Source organism: Chinchilla lanigera, unplaced genomic scaffold (genome assembly GCF_000276665.1).
Source record: "Chinchilla lanigera isolate Chin_1 unplaced genomic scaffold, ChiLan1.0 scaffold00034, whole genome shotgun sequence".
NCBI classification, from domain to species: domain Eukaryota; kingdom Metazoa; phylum Chordata; class Mammalia; order Rodentia; family Chinchillidae; genus Chinchilla; species Chinchilla lanigera.
The window spans coordinates 2,538,434-2,558,105 of NW_004955435.1; the positions used below are offsets into that span (position 1 = coordinate 2,538,434).

At 35.2% G+C, this 19,672-nt stretch overlaps 1 protein-coding gene across 1 annotated transcript in view; it reads right to left on the reverse strand.

Moving 5' to 3' along the window:
• Nucleotides 1–19,672, reverse strand: part of Dpyd (dihydropyrimidine dehydrogenase) — a gene marked incomplete at its 5' end in the record, with an annotated part of 793,723 nt that overhangs the window by 531,249 nt on the left and 242,802 nt on the right. Inside the window, one exon of the mRNA XM_005389092.1 lies at nt 16,851–16,938. Coding sequence (XP_005389149.1) covers nt 16,851–16,938 — 88 coding nt within the window. The remainder of the gene's footprint in view (nt 1–16,850; nt 16,939–19,672) is intronic.

Sequence of the window (19,672 nt, forward strand, 5' to 3'; positions counted from 1 at the left end):
TTATATGTGTAATATATTGTCATAAAAAGGAACAGCTACCTGAGGGACATATCAGGAAATATTTGCATGTTTGTCTCCCCTCAACACTGTAGGCTTAATAACAAAAACATTAATCACAGATAGGGAACTTGGCATTTACTGAATGAATGTATGAATGAGTGAATGAAGTTACATAGGATTTAGCACATACATGAGAGTGAAGAATATTTGTGTTACTGATGCCGTAAGTACACGAGTGTTGATATTTTGTCATGGGATTCAAAGAAAAACATAAATATTAGGTTTGTCAAATAGCATTTTAAGAATGTAAGGGCACAACTAACATTAGAAACATTAATTTACCACGAATAAAAGTATTAAAAACTCACTTTATATACTATTCATTTGAAAGTTTTCTTAATATCTGTTTTATTTTTCTGCTTAGCAGTCTTGGTGGTCAGGAAAATTAAAATGTAGGTGCTTTTCATATAACCTTTTGACTTCACTTTTTTTCCAGACTCTCCTACAGAAACAGGATCATAGAGTGAAAATAATTTCAAGATTTTGTTGCCCTTATATTTTTACTCTTTTACTCTTTCCACCCTCCTAAACTTCCATTTCCCAGCCAGATGGCGAGAAGTTACAAAAGGCAGGAAGTTGAGAATATAGATGCGTAAACACACACACACACACACACACACACACACACACACACACACCACACTCAAACAAGTGCAAAGCAGCACGTGGGACACGTGAGATGTTTGCCACCTAAAGCTTGACACCTTTCAGACCGCATTACTGTAACAGCAAACCTCACCGTTAAGCCAATCACCAGAGACTTACTCAGTCTGCTCTAAGCTCCAAGTGATCTTGTTTCATAGCCCAGAATTTTCTGCCAGAAATTCTGGTCATGTAGCTACCAAAAACCCATTAGAAAGGAAAGAGACACAAAATGGTAACACTGATTCAACTCGCCCTTGGGTACTCCGTTAAGTATTTCTATAATTGATAGCCAAAACAGACACAAACATACACACAAAACTCCAATAATGTATCACTTGATTGGATCAGAGTGCAGTTTTTTGAAAACAAATTTATAAAAGTAAAATGTTCAAATTTAGTAATTACAAATAATATTAATATAAAAGTCATTACACATTTGAAAATTATTTTTTTGCTTTAATAATATTCTCATTCTTATTTTTAAAGTTTTTACTTTAAAAATAAATTTTATAAAATAAACAAATAAAAATAAATTTTATTTATCCACATTCTAATCTTTATTATGGTTGACTATTTTTATTTATTTTATATTCTTCTAAATAACACAACAACAAATCTGAGTAGAGTTTAGGTAAAAATTTCAATATTTAATTGAATATATTATATAGTAGATCAAAAATATAAAACACATACTTTGAACTACCATTTGGCACAAAAAAATAGACTGCTACTTAAGCACATTACTTTCAAACTAAAAAGAAAATCGTAAGCTCTTTTCACTTTTATTTTTTCTTTTCCCATATTTCGATGAATCAATCTCTGATTCATCAGGGATACTTCTTCTATAGTCTAATAAGCTTTGCTACATAACAAATGCATTTTGTCTTTTATACTGAGATGCTCAATATGCTTACATAAAAAGTTTAAGATATAGTCTAAAATATCCTGAATTTTCTTCCCTAAGCAATAGAAATATGAGGAACTGTATTATCTATGGCTTTTGGATACTTCCTGACAAGTCAATAGGTGCCAAGCATTAAAATTCAAAATGAAGAACAACATTCTGGAAAAAAGGTAAAGAACAACAATCTGGACAAGAGAGATAAAAAGGTTTGTAGATCAAGTCCTAGCCCAGCAACAAAGAAGACTATGTATGTGTGTTGCCTTTTTTCTTAAATTATGAAAAACTGATGAGAAAAGTAAAGCTAAGCATTAATCATAATTGCTAAGAAATACATCTAGAACTGTCAATTATATAACAAAATTGATTAATCTCACTTATTATGTATTCCTTCTGTGATTTTAATTTGTGGCTATGTGTTTTTCATTATAAAATCAAGTATGCACGTATTTACTGAATTTAATTTTAAAATATTAAATACTACAATTGTGTAAGCAAAAAGCAGTTTTATTTGAAAAATGTTTTTTAAAATATCTAAAACACTTAAGTAATTAGGACCAAATATATGTTGCGCTGTATCTTTCAAATAAGCTGCTTGCGAAAATCATATCCAAGATACAAGGAACCCAGATGCTTTAATGAACACTAAATGTAAGGATCCACTTGACTAAGCTATTGTAAAGTATTAGTAAAAAAAAAAATAAAATACCAATGATGGGTGGATTTTCTGCTTCAAAGACAGGTGTTCCAAATATAGCATACTTCTTAAAAAGGTGCATATTCTCAAAACAACTTAAATTGTATTAAACATAAAGAGTTAATTTGATTATGCCAAGCTAGTGTAATTTATATTACACAAAGATGTCTTCTAAAATGTTTTTTGTGGTCTCAAAAGTATACAGAAGCATAAACAATTAAATAATTCTTAAATAATACCTTGATGCATAGCCATGAACCAAATCTGTCCTTCTATTTTTCTTCATAAATTTTTCCTCTGTTTATACATACTCTATGGCTGTTTTCACAACACAGTATAAAGGCAAAAGAGACATTATGACTCACAAAAACTGAACTATTTGCTATCAGTTCACTCATGGAGTTTTGCCGCTAATTAATTTACCGTTATTTTAGAAATTGGAAATTTAAAAGGACACTTAAGCTCTGTCTCTTCATATTCCTTCCTCTAAATGCCCCTTCCAAGGCAATCTGCCTAGTGAATTTAGCCCTTTCCCTTCTTCGCTTCGGTTTATAATCTAATTAAGGTAATCACCATATCACAGACAATAAATGTCAATAGTTCTTATGAGAGATGTTCTTATTTGTTAATCCATCCTATTCGTTAATTCTATAAACTGCAAACTTTTGGATACTGGGAGAAAATAAAATGTAAATTAAAAATTATTATACACTATCTAACACCCATTAGAGTACTATTATAAAAATATTGGAAAAAATATAGTGAAATTAGAACTCTTGTGCATTAACGAAAAAGAGTAAAACGATACAGCTACTATGGAAAACACTATATAGCTGCTCAAAAATAAGCATAGAAATACCAGTGGTAGAGCAAATCAAATCTCAATATATACTCAGAAGAACTATAAGGCAGGACAGCAAGAGATATCTGTATACCCAAGTTCACAGCAGATTTATTTACATTATCCATCCTAATGCTAAGAGAATTAGAATAGGGGAAAAGCAAGTGATTATGCTATAATCTTCACTTAAAAATGTTATTTTATTCCAATAAAATGAAAACATCAGGGAGGGATGAAAGAGTAGTCAGTTTTAAACTATGTTGTTCTAGCACTGATACATTTATCAGTGGAATATAGACATGAAGGCTCAACAAGCAAAACTAACATTTAAATTTAGAAAAAAAAGGAGGGACACAAGGAAAACTTAATGATCCAAGGAAGCAATCTTCTTATTAAAAATGACTTTCTTCCCGTAAGTGCAAGTATTCATATAATTTTGGACTGATTAACCCAAATAAAAATTTTTTGCTCCAAATTTCACTTATGAATTATAAGTTGGATGCACAGTTTAGCTCAAAAAAACAAGAACAATGAGTATCTGCTCCCTTCCTACCACGTGCATTTGTGTGCGGTGGCCCAGGTGTGACAGAGCCTCTGCCGCGTAACGTTCTTTCAGTCTGCACACCAGGTGGCACGGCGTGGCCAATCCGATGAGGATAACACGCATCAAGATTCTGTACATATTTCCAATGTGACAGTAAATAAACTAAAACATTTTTTTAAAAATTTCTTTTTAAAATATTCTCAGTAAATGTTTAATCATGTATTTTAAAGTTACATAATTTGAGGTAACATTTGAATTAGCCATACTGCAGTGTTATTCTCCCATATATTAATTCCTCATATAAATCATAATATTACTAACTGATATGAGCTTAGCAAATTTAGAAGCAGCAACATAACCAAGCTAGGTTCCGTTTGGGGAGTTGAGAATATGATTATACTGGATGTTCCTTAAACAATTAAAAACCAAGATCTGGAGAATAATTAATTTGAAATAAATTCCAATTATATTGCTACCAAAATAAATTTGCTGTCTCTTAAAAGGGACATCCTTGCTCTACAGTCCACAGATTTTAAGCATTTAAAGCTAAAGTTATCTATAAAAAATTCTCCCATTTTACTTCCTGTTGATAGAGAAAAATGATGCTGTCTAACCTCTACAAACAAGAAATAAGTAATGAGTGGTTTATCCTGCAAAGTTTCCTACTTCAGTAGGGAACAGTCTTTGGAAAGATTCTTTCTATAAGGAAATATGAAGCATACTTAGAACTATAGCTAGTTTTCTTCAGCTTTGCATGAGTCACTTTTTTGTCACAGTGACAAAATCCCTGAGAAAACCTAGAAGGAGATCAGGTTTATTGCGGCTCACACTGTCGGAGAATGTGCTCCATGGTCCCTGGCGCCATCACGTCCGGGCCTGATGGAGGCAGACTGTCACGGCTGAAGCAGTGGTGCAGCAAAGCAGCTCAACGGGTACGAAGAAAGAAGGATGGAGGCTTTGAAGCCTCGCCCCAAACCTGTTTCCCAGCGAGGCTTCCACCCTTCCCAGTAGCGCCAGCAGCTGGAGATTAAGCCCTCAACACAAGGACCTAGGCGGTACATTTGATATCCAAATGGTAACAAACTTGCACCTACCTCTGCCAGTTACACATCATGCCTCCTCATGCCTCTCTCACAAACCCTTCTTTGTGCGTCATGGTATTATGGTTTGGATTTGAACTGTTCCCCAAAAACTCAATTGCTGAAGGTTTGGTCCCCCAGTGAAACAATAGTCAAAGGTGGAGAATTCAGAGATGACTGGATCATAGGGGGTGCAACAAAAGCAGATTAATCCACTGATGGATGCGTAATTTGAGGGCATTACTGCGAGGTGATGGAAACTTAGGAAAGGGGTCTGGTGAAGGGAGCAGGTCATAGGGGTGCGCCTTCGGCACTCTCTTCTCTTTCCTTCTTAGGCTCTCTCTATGCTTCTGGCCACTATGAAGTGAAGAGCTTTGCAGCATCCAACCCTTCCAACACGGTGTACTGCGTCATCCCAGGTGCGGAAACCATGAAGCCAACCCAGCGTGACTGAAACCTCGGAAACAGGCAAAATAAAGCTTCCCTGCTTTCTTCTTGAGTATTCTGCCATAGTCAGGGAAAGCTGACTAACAAAAACGGCACTCTTTAACACTGTTACATACCAGTTAACTGCACGCTTTTTAGGATGAAAATAGCTATCCAGGGATAGGTATCCTAGCTTTAATTAAAATCAGTAGAGACTACACATATGCATTCAAAGTAGTCTTGAGTTATCCCACACTCAATTTCACTGAATTGGAAGGAGTGACTGTGGTGTCTTCAAATCATCCATGATAATATCTAGTATCTCAGGGAATTCTAATTTTGTAAATTATGCTGTTTATTCTTCAAAATCCACATCCTGGGCTACAAAACAGCCTAGATATAAAAGATAGCTACTACATTAAGAAAATCAGGATGCATCTTATGTACTCAACGGTTATGTTTCTTTAAAATTCATGTATTGAAACCCTACGTCCTCATCTATCAATAACAGGAGATAAGGCCTCTTGGTTTAGAATAAGTTTAAATGAATTCACGAGGATGGGATCCCCATAATTGGATTAGGGCCTTTAATAAAGAAGAGAAAAATAAACCAGAATGCATTTTCTCTCCATGTACACGAACCATGAAAAAGCCAAGTGAGCACACGGGAAAAGGAAACCAGTTGCAAAGTAGGAAGAGGACTTTAACTAGAACCCATTTATGCAGACACCCTGATCTCAAACTTCTCACCTCCATAAATATCAGGAAATTAATATTTGTTGTTCAAACCACTCAGCACATGGCGTTTCATGATAGCACTGAGCAGTAGGACCATCTTCACAGTTTATGCTCAATCATATCTCCTTCCAGGTTCATATAATAATTTTCTTCCATAAAAATGCAAATGCCAGCTACAAATGGTGGCAGCTGACAGGACACATTTTGCTTCCTTCAATAAGTTTCCAATCCTCTTACCAACTGTTTGTAATAGTCTAAAAGAAAATTAATGCTTGAACAAAGAAAAGACCATTTTTCTCCTTTAATTTAAGCAACTAATATAAGTGAAATATATCACCATGTTATGAAATGTGTATAGAAATATACTAGAAATTCTTCCCTTTCTCTAGCCAAAGAAATACAAAGAAGAGAAAAGTATTAGATGTTTTAAAACATTGTATATGCTTTTTCCTATGTTTTTGAATAACATGGTCTATAGAACATTTTAAAACAAATGCAGCTAGTTAATTAATCAATAGATATTCATCACCTATACTACTGAAGAACTTCTACCAGTGTGTTGGGAACAACACATTCACAATGGCTAGTGTTACACACTTCCCTAAAGGATGAGGGAGGCTTGAGATTATTGGTATCATCCTTCTGAGATTTCCCATTATTCCATTAGGGCTGGGCCATTCTTAATAAGAGTACGGTTAAGAGTAAGACGGAGATGAATACCAAGACTAAGACTAAGACCAGGACTACTAAGACTAAAGACACTCCAGGGCAAGATCTTCATTATCTTAAGATTATCACCACCCTCTGCGTGATTGGATAATTCCCTCTTCAATCAATAAATGCCAAGGTTCTGGTTGCCTTCTGGCTTTCTGTTCCCTTTGAACAACTGGTCAACCCAGATCCCCACTGCTTGCTATTTGTCTCTTTCTCTTTCCTTCTGCTGTGCACTGTCACACCTTGCAGGAGGTTGGAGCCCTCTGCAGGGGTCTCCAACACAGTGGAGAAAGGTATTACCTTAGAAAAGACTTTCTTTTTATTATATACAATTTCCATTTTAATAACTGATTTGAATTTCCTACATTAAAAAAACATCATTTTTGAAAGCACAGATGGTATTTGCAGTATTTTCATTCTCCAAATGAAAACAGACTGCTTCATTTGTAGATAACAGTATGTAATAGAGCAGCCATTGTTAATACCTATCATTTTGTTTTGAGGTCATGCATCATTTTTGTTGTTTTTGTGTTGTTCGTTTTTGTATTCCCTGTTGTTGTTTCGTTAGATTTTTTCGCTTTAAAATAAAAAATAAAAAAGAAGAAAAACCAAATAGAAATTTTCAAAACAAACATCAATAAGGTCAAAAATTCCTGAGACTGTTCTTGCTGACAGATCCTACCAATATTCATAGGACTTTCTTAAAGCATCATAAATGCTTATTATTAAACACCTTCAGACATATAATCCTACTTTTAGAAAAATTTAACAAAAATACTTAAATTTCCTAACATTCAGCATTATACTGTAGTGTTCATCATAAAGCATAAATGTAAGAATCACTTAACAGTGTCTCTGAGACACTGCAAAAACTGGTAAAACTGTCTGAATTTTATTGAGAGTAGGGGTGGTGTGGATGCTTGGAAAGATCCATAAATTTTAAAAGGCTAAATGAAAAAGCATAGTCTCAAAACTTTTCAAAATGTTATTACATTGCTTTTCACTTTGTTCTCTTTTCTTAATTTTTTCCTAAAATATATTGTACTTTATTCATGTTACACTATGTTAAGATATGTGCCCAAAATGTGGAATTGTCTTGGTTATTTTTCTGTCTTTGCTGAGACAAAATACCCAGCACCCAAAAGTAAGGAAGGAAAAGTTTATTTTGCTCACAGTTTGTGGAGGTTTCAGTCCACACTCAGCTGGCCCCAAGGCAGAGTGGCACATGGCAGAGGGCGACAGTTCGTGGAAGACAGCAAAAACAGCAAGATCAAAAAAGGGGTAGCAGCCAGTAGCAGCCTCTCTCCCTCCCTTACACTGTATGCAAACTATCTGCCCCAGGGCAGGTGTAGAACTCACACCCATAATCCTAGCACTGGACTGTGAGTCACTCATAAACTCTAGAAGCCTGCCCCATGACTGCATGAGGCTGTGGGGGGACATTCAGATACAAACCACAATAGGAACAGAAATATAAAATAAATCACTACTACTAATAAAGGGATAGTATATTCATTCCTATAAATTATATACAACATATTTCATAATATATGAATACAAAACGCACGTTTATTTCAGCTGGACCAGTATAAGAGTACCACGAAGGAAGCATCATTTGAGACAAATTTCTATGAAGTACTGAATACAGTACTGTTTTTAGCATACAAAAACAGACTAGAAGATTTTCCCAGGAATGGAAAGACTACCAATACAATGTTAAAAAATAAACTTTGGGAAGAATGTCTAGATATTAAATGATGGTCTTATAAAAAGTGGTAGAGTTAGGGTTAAAAAGGTCAAGTCAACCCATTGAAAGTGGTTTTAATTCTGAATTTATTCTGAATACAGTGAATACCTAAAAATTTTGAGACATACATTATAGTATCATATTATTACACATAGCACAGTTGTTCTGGGGTAAAAAAAATAACCACGGTAAAAGAAAGGATGACTCTTACTGGCATGATTACCATAGTTCTCTATAGTCAGCTGCTTGGGGGTTAGCACCACCCTGGCAAGTTTGGAAGCAGAAAAAGATTTAATGGTCTTTAAAATGGATTTACCTGTACATTTCAGGATATGGATTTAAATAACTTACATCCACGGTGCTTTTAAAAAGACACTTCCAGTATTTCCTCAGATTCATTCTTTCTTTTCTCTTCTTCTATAGTTCTAAAGGTGACCATCCCCTACTACCTCCTTCTACAGACTAATATGCACTTTCTATAGATATGTTAATACTATCAAAGAATAATTGCCTACATCTACTTTATCTCCTTCGGTGGTTTTGCATGAGCTCATTAAGAAATGATATAATGAACTTTCAGCCAGAATTCTATTTCCCTCATTTTCAAAGTCTTGGAATCTATCTTGAATTTATATGCTGGTACTTACAAACGTCACTAAATTAAACAATATTACAATTTTTAAAAAAGTGGATTTGAAAAATATCCATAGCTTTTTATTTTTTTCTTGCAATGAAGGCAAGCTTAATATTTAAAAAAAATCGATTCATAAATGTGGATGTTGACCAAATAATTTCACTTTGTAAGTGGGTACAGAAGAGGGTGGTCTAAAAGTTTATTGAATTTTCTTCTAAATAAATATGAAGCATCCTTGATTATGTACAATGTAGATAGTCCTGATTAGAATACTAATTAAGAATAACTTTTATAGAGAAGAATTCTGGCTCTAAGAAGGCACAAGAGATTTAACTAAAGGCCACACTATAACAAACTTAATACCACAATTTCTCAATGGATTTTCTTAATTGTAATTATCTCTTCTTCAGCTGTTATAATATTTGGGAGTCTTCACATTTAAAAAATATTTTTTATGATGGTAACTGCAAAAAAAAGCAGTTGGTGATAGCAATGGGAAAACTGAGGTTAAATATAAAGATTAATTCTTTCAGAGTATAAAGTCACCGTGTTCAAAAATTTTATGGGATGTTACAATGTAGGAAGGTGTCACCAGGTAACATGTTGGCTCGCTCAGTTACTGGGTCTATAACAGCCTTTTATGTTGAAGCATGGAGATTTGCATTTGTTAAAATTATTCTACCCTCACTAGGATGTTCATTTTCTATGTTTAGTGGACATTTTTTTTTTTTGCTTTTCTTAACCTTACTTTTCTTATCCATAAAAATGCTAATAATATCTATAACAAGGGTTATTTTCAGAGTTAACAGGAGAGATTATATTAAGAATTTCTCCTGGAATAATATTAGTTAGTGCTACCAATACTACCATAAACAACACCACTGCTCCTAGTTGCTAATTTCAATAATACTGTAATACCAACCTTGCAATAATGTAAAGCATATCCGGCTTGGGTTTGTCACTGTTATACAACTCCCAAATTGCCAAAATGCTAAATTTCCCACACATTTATTTTGGCAAGTTGTAAAAACAACTTCATTATGAATCAATGATTTAAAAAATGCTTATTAAGGTCCCACAATATTCCAGGTACTTTGCTAAGCCACCAAATATCTATCTATGAACAAAGAAGACAGAATTTTCAGACTTTAGGAGCTTAATTTCAATTAGTGGGAACAAACAGGTAACCAGTCAACAAAAAACAGGGAAACAGTACTATAAATAAAGTGCAAAGCTCAAAGTCTGAATACCCAGAAAAGGAAGAAGAGAAAGGTACAAGATGGAATGAGGAAGAGTCTGAATTTATCCATGATAAAGGATGGAAGCTGGAAGTGGATCATTCATTCTAAGGAGAGAGAAATCAGGTATCAAATAGAAAAAAAGAATATCTACAAACTTTAATATAAAAGCAAAGATGAGTCTAGGTTTATGCCTAAAATTTAAGATAAAATAACTGGAGACAGGAGATATAACATGTGACAAAATTTTAAGGACCCTTGATAGCCTGATTTTATTTTTTCTTTGTTTGTTTGTTTTGAGTTTTTTCCAGTACCGGGAATGGAACTCATGACGCTGCGCTAGCCAGGCAGGCGCTGTGCCTCTGGAAAGCCTGATTTTATATCTTATGGAATCTTTTTCTTTCCCTTGTTGGTGCTGGAAATTGAACTTCTAACCTGAGCAGAGTATGTGCTCTACCAAAGAGCTACATCCCCAGCCATGAAATCTCTTCTTCATTCAGAAAACAGTAGCAAGCTATGGGAAATGACATGAGAAGATCTGATTTCAGCAAACGTAACACTTCTGTTATGTGGGTAACGGTGGCCACATGGACTGACTGGGAGGCTACAACACAAGTCAGGCAACACTGAGAAAGGGAGGTGATTATAACAAAAGCTGAAATCCAATGAAACCTTTTGGGTAGGCACAAACAGAGGGGGTGTAACAGTGACTATTCATCTCTACATTACTGAGTGCAGTCCCTACCACAGTGTCCCCGGTGACTGTCATGAAGTATTTCACTGTGGTTCCCTTTGTAGCCCTTTCTCTCATACATACTTTGAAAACAAGAATTAAGGAAATATTTAACAGAAAAAGATGCAAGTTTTCCCAGTTATCTGTGGGTTTCTCCAGGAACGTTCCTTTCACAACAGGCTCGCGTCACTTGTTTTCAGCACTATTGTGTTTTGTGAAGAAATGAGAGGAGAACAAGGGAGGACAGATAAGCATCAGCAGGAAAGCAAAGACTTTGGAGCTCTTCTTCGGCCGTCTAGGCCAGTGGATTTTAGACTCATTAGGACAGAATCAACCCAAGAATTCAAGACAACAACGCATATGCCCAGCCAGCTGCTACTACTCCCCACACTCCATGCTGTATGATACGACTGGCGGCTGCTTTGGAGGAAATACTGCACACCATGTAAGAAAATGGGGATCAGTTCTTCAAGGCCCTTACAATGGGTAGCGGTGGATATCAAGCTTTGACCAGTCAGCCACATTTTAAAAAATAATTTATATATAATGCAGTATATATGTAGAATCACACAAACCAGATATACACAACTGCAAAACATCGTTTACAAATCAGCACTTACCTCACCTGATACAGTATTGGTGTTTTCTGACCTACTAGCTGTCTTTTCAGCCAGACAGTAAAGAAATTTCCAAAAATTTCTTTTTTGGAAATTCCATTCCAAAAATGCAAAAAAAAAAAAAAAAAAAAAAAATCCTGCTATTGTCACTGTTTTGTCCTGGATGGTATTTACTTTTCATTTTTAAAAATACATTAACATGCAATGAGCTTATTACTATGCTAAAAAAGAAAAGCTACACAATGATTCAGTCTATTATATTGATTTTAATACTAACCAAAGAGCTATTCAATATTCTGAGAAAGCATCATATAAGTGGGCGTTTTAAATCAGTTTTAAGCACCAACAGTAACACACTGTGCAGTGTTTTCACTTTAGTAAAAATATAAAATTTTAGATAATTTTAAAAAATATCTTATTAAAGAGACAGCTGAGTTTAATGTTGAAAAGAAACATAGCCTATATCTCATTTAGAAAAAACTAAACATATTGTGAGAAAAAGAGACATAATTCTTTAAAAATCACAATAATATATATTCAATGAGAAGAATTTCTTAGTAGACTCTTCTAGCAATAGTGGAAAAGATCTAAATGTCACAGTTCCCATCAATATCATATACAATATTTAAAATGAGAAAATGTAGGAATATTTATATGAAGACAATCTGATTCTGGAACTATCCATATTAAGTCATATAAAAAATGATTTTTGTATTTAGATACAGTAAGGTAAGGGTTGTTAAAATACAAGAGATCTTCCCAAATGCAGGAAGACAAGTCACCTCCATTTTTACTAAGCTGTCTTTGCAGCCAGCACAGTAGTGCTAAGTCCTGTGAGTATTTTCTTTGCTACTAAGTATATAATGGTCTCATATGTCAAATGCCACTGGTTCCTGCAGCAGAGAATTTTAGGTGACTCCCTTCTTGTATATCTATTCTCCCTCTTCTCTATAATAGCAGGAGTGTAATGAGGAATCTGTCCAGTCTGCTGACAGCTACATTCCCTAGCATCTTCTGTTGCAGGGCGTGTTATATGGACAAGTTGTAGACAATGAGATAAAAGCTGAAGCAATATATATAATTTCTGCATCATAAATTTAAAGAGGAAAAGAGCTGCCTCCCTCTTTCTCACTTCTCTAAGCATGAATGTAGGAGCTACATGAAGACCAAGGATGAAGGTGGCTCACACCGTAATGTGCACAAAACTAAATGCATAATGCATGTGGCGTCAGTCTAACCTTCAATGACTGCAAACATTATACGCGTAACATGAGCTAAAACTCATAATATCACCGAGAATGAAAATCAAAACAGGGGAACTACGGGAGGAGGGAGGGAAGTGGAAGGGGATCAAAAAGAGAAAGAAACAAGGTGTATTGTGTACATGAACAAACTCCCCAGGAGGATTGCAAAGTGCATGTACCACAACATGTACTAATAAAATTTGTAAAAAACTAAAAAGAAGGCAAATCTATATCCTAAATAATATAGAATTCCTCTTTTATCATTTACTTCTCCAAATTCAGTGGAAAGGGTAGATTAAACGTGAGTGAAGTTTAATGAGGATATAGTAGCAGGGTTAATGAACAAAAGCATGCAAGGTTTTGAGACTGGCTAACAGACAGTTGTATGGCAATACAAAGGTCATAAATTCCCAAATCGACAATCAAGAATGTCCAATAAAGATTTCCTAGAGAATAAGGCTACCTGTCTTCTATAAACTAAACCTTTTTGGCAGGATGAAACTTTCTTGTATGTATTTCTTACACAATACTGAAATAGAACATAACTGCATTCCTCACACACTACACCAAAATGTCAAAAGATTCAGTTCTCGGCTTGAAAGTGCACAACAACATACTATGAAAGGGCTCTACACCTTGATCCTGGTATTCACACAGTGCAGCGTCAGGGGGGGACCACTATAATGAAATGGGCACAGAACTTTCAAAACTTAATGCAAAGTGGTTTAATAGAATGAGGTAAAAACCTCAAAGGTTAGCCGTTCAGACAGAAGTTATCTCTTACAATTAGAATCACTCACAGTTATAAACCATTTAATCTCTCCAAATTTTTGTGATAGTTTTCTTCTTATGCAGTTAACTTGGAGTGATTCAAATACATTAGTTATTGATTTGGCCCCATTTCTTCAGTTAAGACTTTTTTTTGTAGGCACAGATCACAGAGATATGTGTAATAGTACTAGCCAATACTACTACAGCGGTGAAAAAGACACCTTTTATGTATGCCTGCTGTAGGGAAGCTCAGTGATGAATCTTAAATAATTATTGGACGAAAACACCAATCTTTCAGACTTAATGCTAATTTTTTCATTTTTTAATATATGCTTTTTGGAAGTAACAGAAACTTGCAGACTTGATATTTTTTGTATTCATAGAACAGATAGCTGCTATATTTTACATTTAATTCTCAGTACAATGGAAATATTAAACAAGACCAAAATTTGGTATTGCATCTCGAAAGATGAAAGCTACAGACAACATCAGAACATTTTCTTGTTCTTCATATACTCAATAAACATTGAACTTATGCAAAAGTAATGTAGAAAATGTTTATGAAATGGCAATCACAAGGTTCAGAAAGGAATGAGGGTCAATACAAAATTTAGGAGCTAGAATATAGTATGAATTTCAATCTTTATTTTCTTCTGTTGCCTTACTGGGGATTGACTCTCAGAGATTTCCAGATTTTTTTCTTTTTATTTTGAGACAATGTCTCACTAAGTCAATAAATTATCCAGGCTGAGCTTAAACACACATGCAAACCTCCTACGTCAAGCTTCCAGAATGCTGGTAGTAGAGACCTGTGCCATAACACCTAGGCTTCTCCATAAGTTTTCATCTGAAAGGGTTAATGGCAGGGCTTCCCTCAGACTCATTACTAATTATCTAATACAATAATATGTGGCATTCTGGTAACAAAAATTGAATGGACAAAAAACACTACCGATGGTATCACTCTAGATATGCAAAGAAACAGGACAGTCCCAAAATAAATGTTTCCCAGTGTGTGATCATTTAAAAAATTGGGAAATAATTTATATCCATGTAGATCAATTATTTAGAGACTCATATGTACCAAGTGTGAACTGCAGAAAAGAAAAGCTGAAAAATTTGAGGGTGGACTTGTATTGAGTTTCAGTTTATCATATTTCACTGATATGTCATCAATTGTCCAAAGTACAATCATTTAAGAAAAAAAACCAAAGTTTGTAAGACAAAGATTAAGTTACACTAGTTTTTCCCTCCATTTTCCTAATAAAAATGAGTGGAAGAAAAGCAGGTTAGAAAAGTTAACATACATGGGATATTTATATAAAGTATACAAACTTAGTATATACCTAGTGGTTCAATGGCTGTACATGTTCTTGAGACTTTCAGAAAAATTACTAAGCATATTTCAAAAAATGAGCCAACTCTCATGTGCATTATCAATTTAGTAATTCTATTATAATAAAAAGAAAGACACATCCTCTGGACAGATTCTGAGCTTCCGTGGCATGATGTGAAAATACATTATGTCCTTGAGACTGCTCTTTACGACAGTGGTGTGCTGAATGGGAAGACAAAGCCTGTCTTGCTGAAGTCTACTCCTAATGAAGATGATGCAACTCAACTGCTATTGTCTGTATTTACATGGATAAATAAAATTCCCATTATTAAGAAAATACATCATAGGGGACCAGAGGAGACCCAGAATAGCAAAAGCAATACCGGGTAACATGACTAAAACAGGAAGCATCAAAATTCCCCACATCCAGCCTATGTTACACAGCTACAGTGAAAAAACATCAGGAGAGTGGCACAAAAAACAGGCATGAGGAACAGTGGAAGAAAACAGAGGATGCAGAAACAATCCCAAGCACATTCAACTATTCTATGCTTGACAAAGGGGCCAAACCATACCCTGGAGGACAGACAGCCTCTTTAATAAATGATGCTGACAAAACTGGCTACCCATATGCAGAAGGCTAAACTTAGACACATATCTCTCACCATGTAATGGACTCAAATCAAAATGGGTCAAAGAAGTAAACTGTTAAAACAGAAAACACTTTATTTGCTGGGAAGATAAAATAGATAAAACTCTTGAAGGTGTTGCCAAGAACTTTCTGGACCCAACCCCATTTGCACAGGAAATAGTAGCAAGATCCAACAAATGGGATCGTATCAAATCAACAAGCTTTTGCATAGCAAAAGAAACAAGCAACAGAGTGAAAATAGAACGTACAGAATGGGAAAAAATTGTCAGCTATTCTTCAGGCAAAGCACTAATATCTAGACTTTATACGGAAATCGAAAAAAGGAGAACTCCCCCCAAATAAAGATCCAATCAAAAAATGGGCAAGTGAAATGAATAGACAGTTCACAAATAAGAAGTACACATGGCCAACAAATACATTAGGAAATCTTCAACATCTCTAGCCATTCAAGAAATTCTCACTGGCACAAGGGCAATACCCCGAGTTCAATTCCTGATACAAAAATGCAAATTAAAAAAACAAAGATTCCATTTTACCCCCCAAAGAATGGCTACTATCAAGAAATCAAATAATAACAAATACTCGTTAGGCTGAGGAGCAAAAGAAACTCTTCTGCATTGCTGCTGGGAATATAAGGTAGTGCAACCAACCTGTGGAAATCAGTGTGGAGATTCCTGAAAAAAACTAAAACTAGAAATTCCATGTGACAAAGTTATTCCCCTTCTAGGTATCTTCCCGAAAGAGTAAAAGACATCATTTCACAGTGTGTATGCGTACACATGTTTATAGCAGCACAATTCATAATTGCCAAATGTTAAAAGCAGGCTATATGTTCTTCAACAGATAAAAGTGTAAAGAAAATGCACTACTTACACTACCACCCTCCATGAAAAGGATACATTTGAGTCATCTTTAAGAAAATGGATATACCTTCATATGATAATATTAAGTAAAGTAAATCAGACACACAAGGTTAAATATTGCATGATTCTTCTTATATGAGAAACACAAACTATTAAAAAAAAAGCAGAATAAAAATAATAAGAAAGAGATGTTTCTCAAATGGGAAGGGGATGAAAAATGTAATTAGTATGTATTATGTGCACACGGCAAACCCCACAAGGAGTGCGAACATTATGTTCTGCAAACACGCACCAACAACAGTGCAAACGAAGCAGTCTGAAGGTAACCATTTGGGGGATTTTGTCAAGTATTTGGAACGAAGGTACTCACCTATTCCAATGAAAGCAGCTTTGTAGCCATCTTTTTTCAAAGTGGTAAGCGTCATTTCATTCACTGAAAGGCTTTTACCACAAATTATCTAAGAAAAACAACATCAAAGAAGTTGAACAATAATATTTTAGCATTTAGTTAATTAAAATCATAACATTTCACATCAAAATATATTCAGTAAAAATCTATAAAAATACACAAATAATATGGATATTCTTATCTTTTGGCATACAGGTTCACATAATGAAAAGTGTATATAAATATAATGTCTTTTATATTAGGGGTAAATACAGAAAAAAAGTCAGAAGAGAATTAAAGCAAGTAAGTAAACTTTTGTAGCTTACTTAGTATGTTCAACACGCTATGTGGCATCCTTTAGATAATAAAATAACAAATGAGAGTCCCCGCCTCCACCTAGTCAGGAAGGGGCAGAATATCTACACACCGTAACTGTAAAATAAAGCAACGCAATTGGCATATGTACATGGGAGTTCAGAGAATGGAGAGCTGATTCTAGTCAAGATCATAAAGATGAGAATATAGACATAAAATAGGATTTCACCAGGGCCTTTAACAGGAATAGGCAGGACTCACATCAGCATTATGGTCCAGGGAAGATGAACAAAGTCAAGAAGCAGAGGGTATTCATACTATTAAAGGTCAAAATACTTAGGCTATTTTTTCAGACAAGAGTCAGTTTTTAGAACTGGCACACGTTAAACTGAAAGGAAGCCAGGTTTCTAGGAGAAAGGACCCAAAAACAGCGTGGCAAGCAAATACTGTAAAAGTTATTCCCCAACAAGCGTGATGGCCGTGCATCCAGACAGCTGTGCACTGGTAAGAGGAGCTTCCATGTATTTCAAGGAACGTCTCAGCCCGGTTCTTCACTGGCACCAAATCCTGGAGACACCAGAGTGCGGACCTCCGTGAGGGATAAATAATGGAGCCTGACTAACTTCTGGTTCACAGTGGATGCTTTGAGACCACTGACCCTGTCAGTGAACATCCTCCTAGTCTCCAAAACCATACATGAAATTGTTACAGCTGTCAGCTGAAGTAATCCCCATGTTAGATCTCTGGTGTTTGTAATAAGAGCTATAATAGTTCTCACAGTTCGGAAGGCTACATGACAACATCTTGATGTTTTGAGAGAGTAAATGAAACAATATACACTACCCAGAGTGTAGGTGGGACGTGGACAGTGGGTAGTGGTCCCCGTCAAATCCCCATTTAAATCACGTTTGGTCTTTGCTAGGATCAGATTCCAGGCGGGTGAATATAAATTAATGCAGGTTTACCGAAGGAGTAACCTGAATTGCATTTTCTGGGGCAGATATGGCACTATTGCTAAGGCAGATTTATAAGGCCATGAGCACACTGCATGTGGCCCCTGCGTGGTAAATGAACACTTTTGCTATTCCAATTAGAAAATGAATCAAAAACAGCTCACGCTCAGGGAGGAGAGATAAGAATACTCATTTACAGTTTGCCTTGAGGCTATGTCAACTTCAGAAATGATATATGTAATCTGAAGCGATCTGGACTTCCCACAGAACTTCAGTGTGATCCATTATATTGAAGATGTCATGCGGATTGGTCAGCGTGAGCAAGAAGTGAGTATGCTGGGGATTTTAGGAAACGTGAACTCCAAAGGGTGGGAGATGAATGCTACGATTAGTGACTAGTCTGCTTGTGAAGTTTATAGGGCCAGTTGTCAGGAATGAGCCAATATATCCCCTCTGAAGAAAATACCTGCATCTTGTATTCCTCACTACAAAAAAAAAGCGCAATGCCTGGTAATTTCTTAAAGGCAATATATTCCTAAAACTGGTGTCCAATTTGAGTAATAGAGAAACAAAAGCTTTTATCAGTGAGACACTGACTGCAGTCAGCCCTTAGAGAGTACTTAACCGAGCACAGAACTTTCTTCAGGTGTTGCACATACTGACTTCCAGTATCCTTACAACGCTGGGCTCCACCAAAGACCCAAGACAGCATATTGTATGTGAAAAGCTGGCAATGTAGTGTTTCTGGAGTGCAAAGTGCAAACCAAGAAATGGACAGAGACGTGCAGGGAGAAGATAAGAGACTGAATCATGGAAGACCATTTTTTTGTCTTTTTAAAATAAACTAATTCTATTGTTACATTACCAGGAAGACTAAGCGTCAGAAGATTATAATAAAGGTGAGATTAATAACTCATATTCAGAAGTCTGAACACATCCAATGTCACTGTGTGAACTGTAACATGAATTAAACATGTAGAAGCTAATAACAAATATTATTATTAGATTTAAAAGAAGTAGATCCCTTTAAAAATATCTAATGGATAAGTTTTAGAATTTTAAATTCTAACTTTTAATCAACAGATTTGTTTACTTTATCAAAAAGAAAGATGGGTAATTCTGTCACTTGTTTAAATAATCTTAATACATATATACATATATATAAATACATATGTATGTAAGAATGTATATCAAAGCTTAAATGTGGAAGAAAACAGCAGGTTCAAGTATTCTACATTAAATATTAGCAAACTGAATAAGAATAAAATTTCCAAAGTAGAGCAATCATCCACTGCTTCAGCAAGATGTTTCAAAAGAGACCTTTCATCATTTCTGAAATGATGTGTGTGTGTGTGTGTGTGTGTGTGTGTGTGTGTGTGTGTCTATAACAGAGGTTTAGTTTAGTACTGTAGTGGTGTGTGATTTATCAAATGGAAATAAAGACATCCCAATCCTTCTACATTATTAGAGTGGGACACTGTAAGTGTGAAGGAAAGATGTAGACATTTTGTATTTCTACAAGGAAATTCCACCATA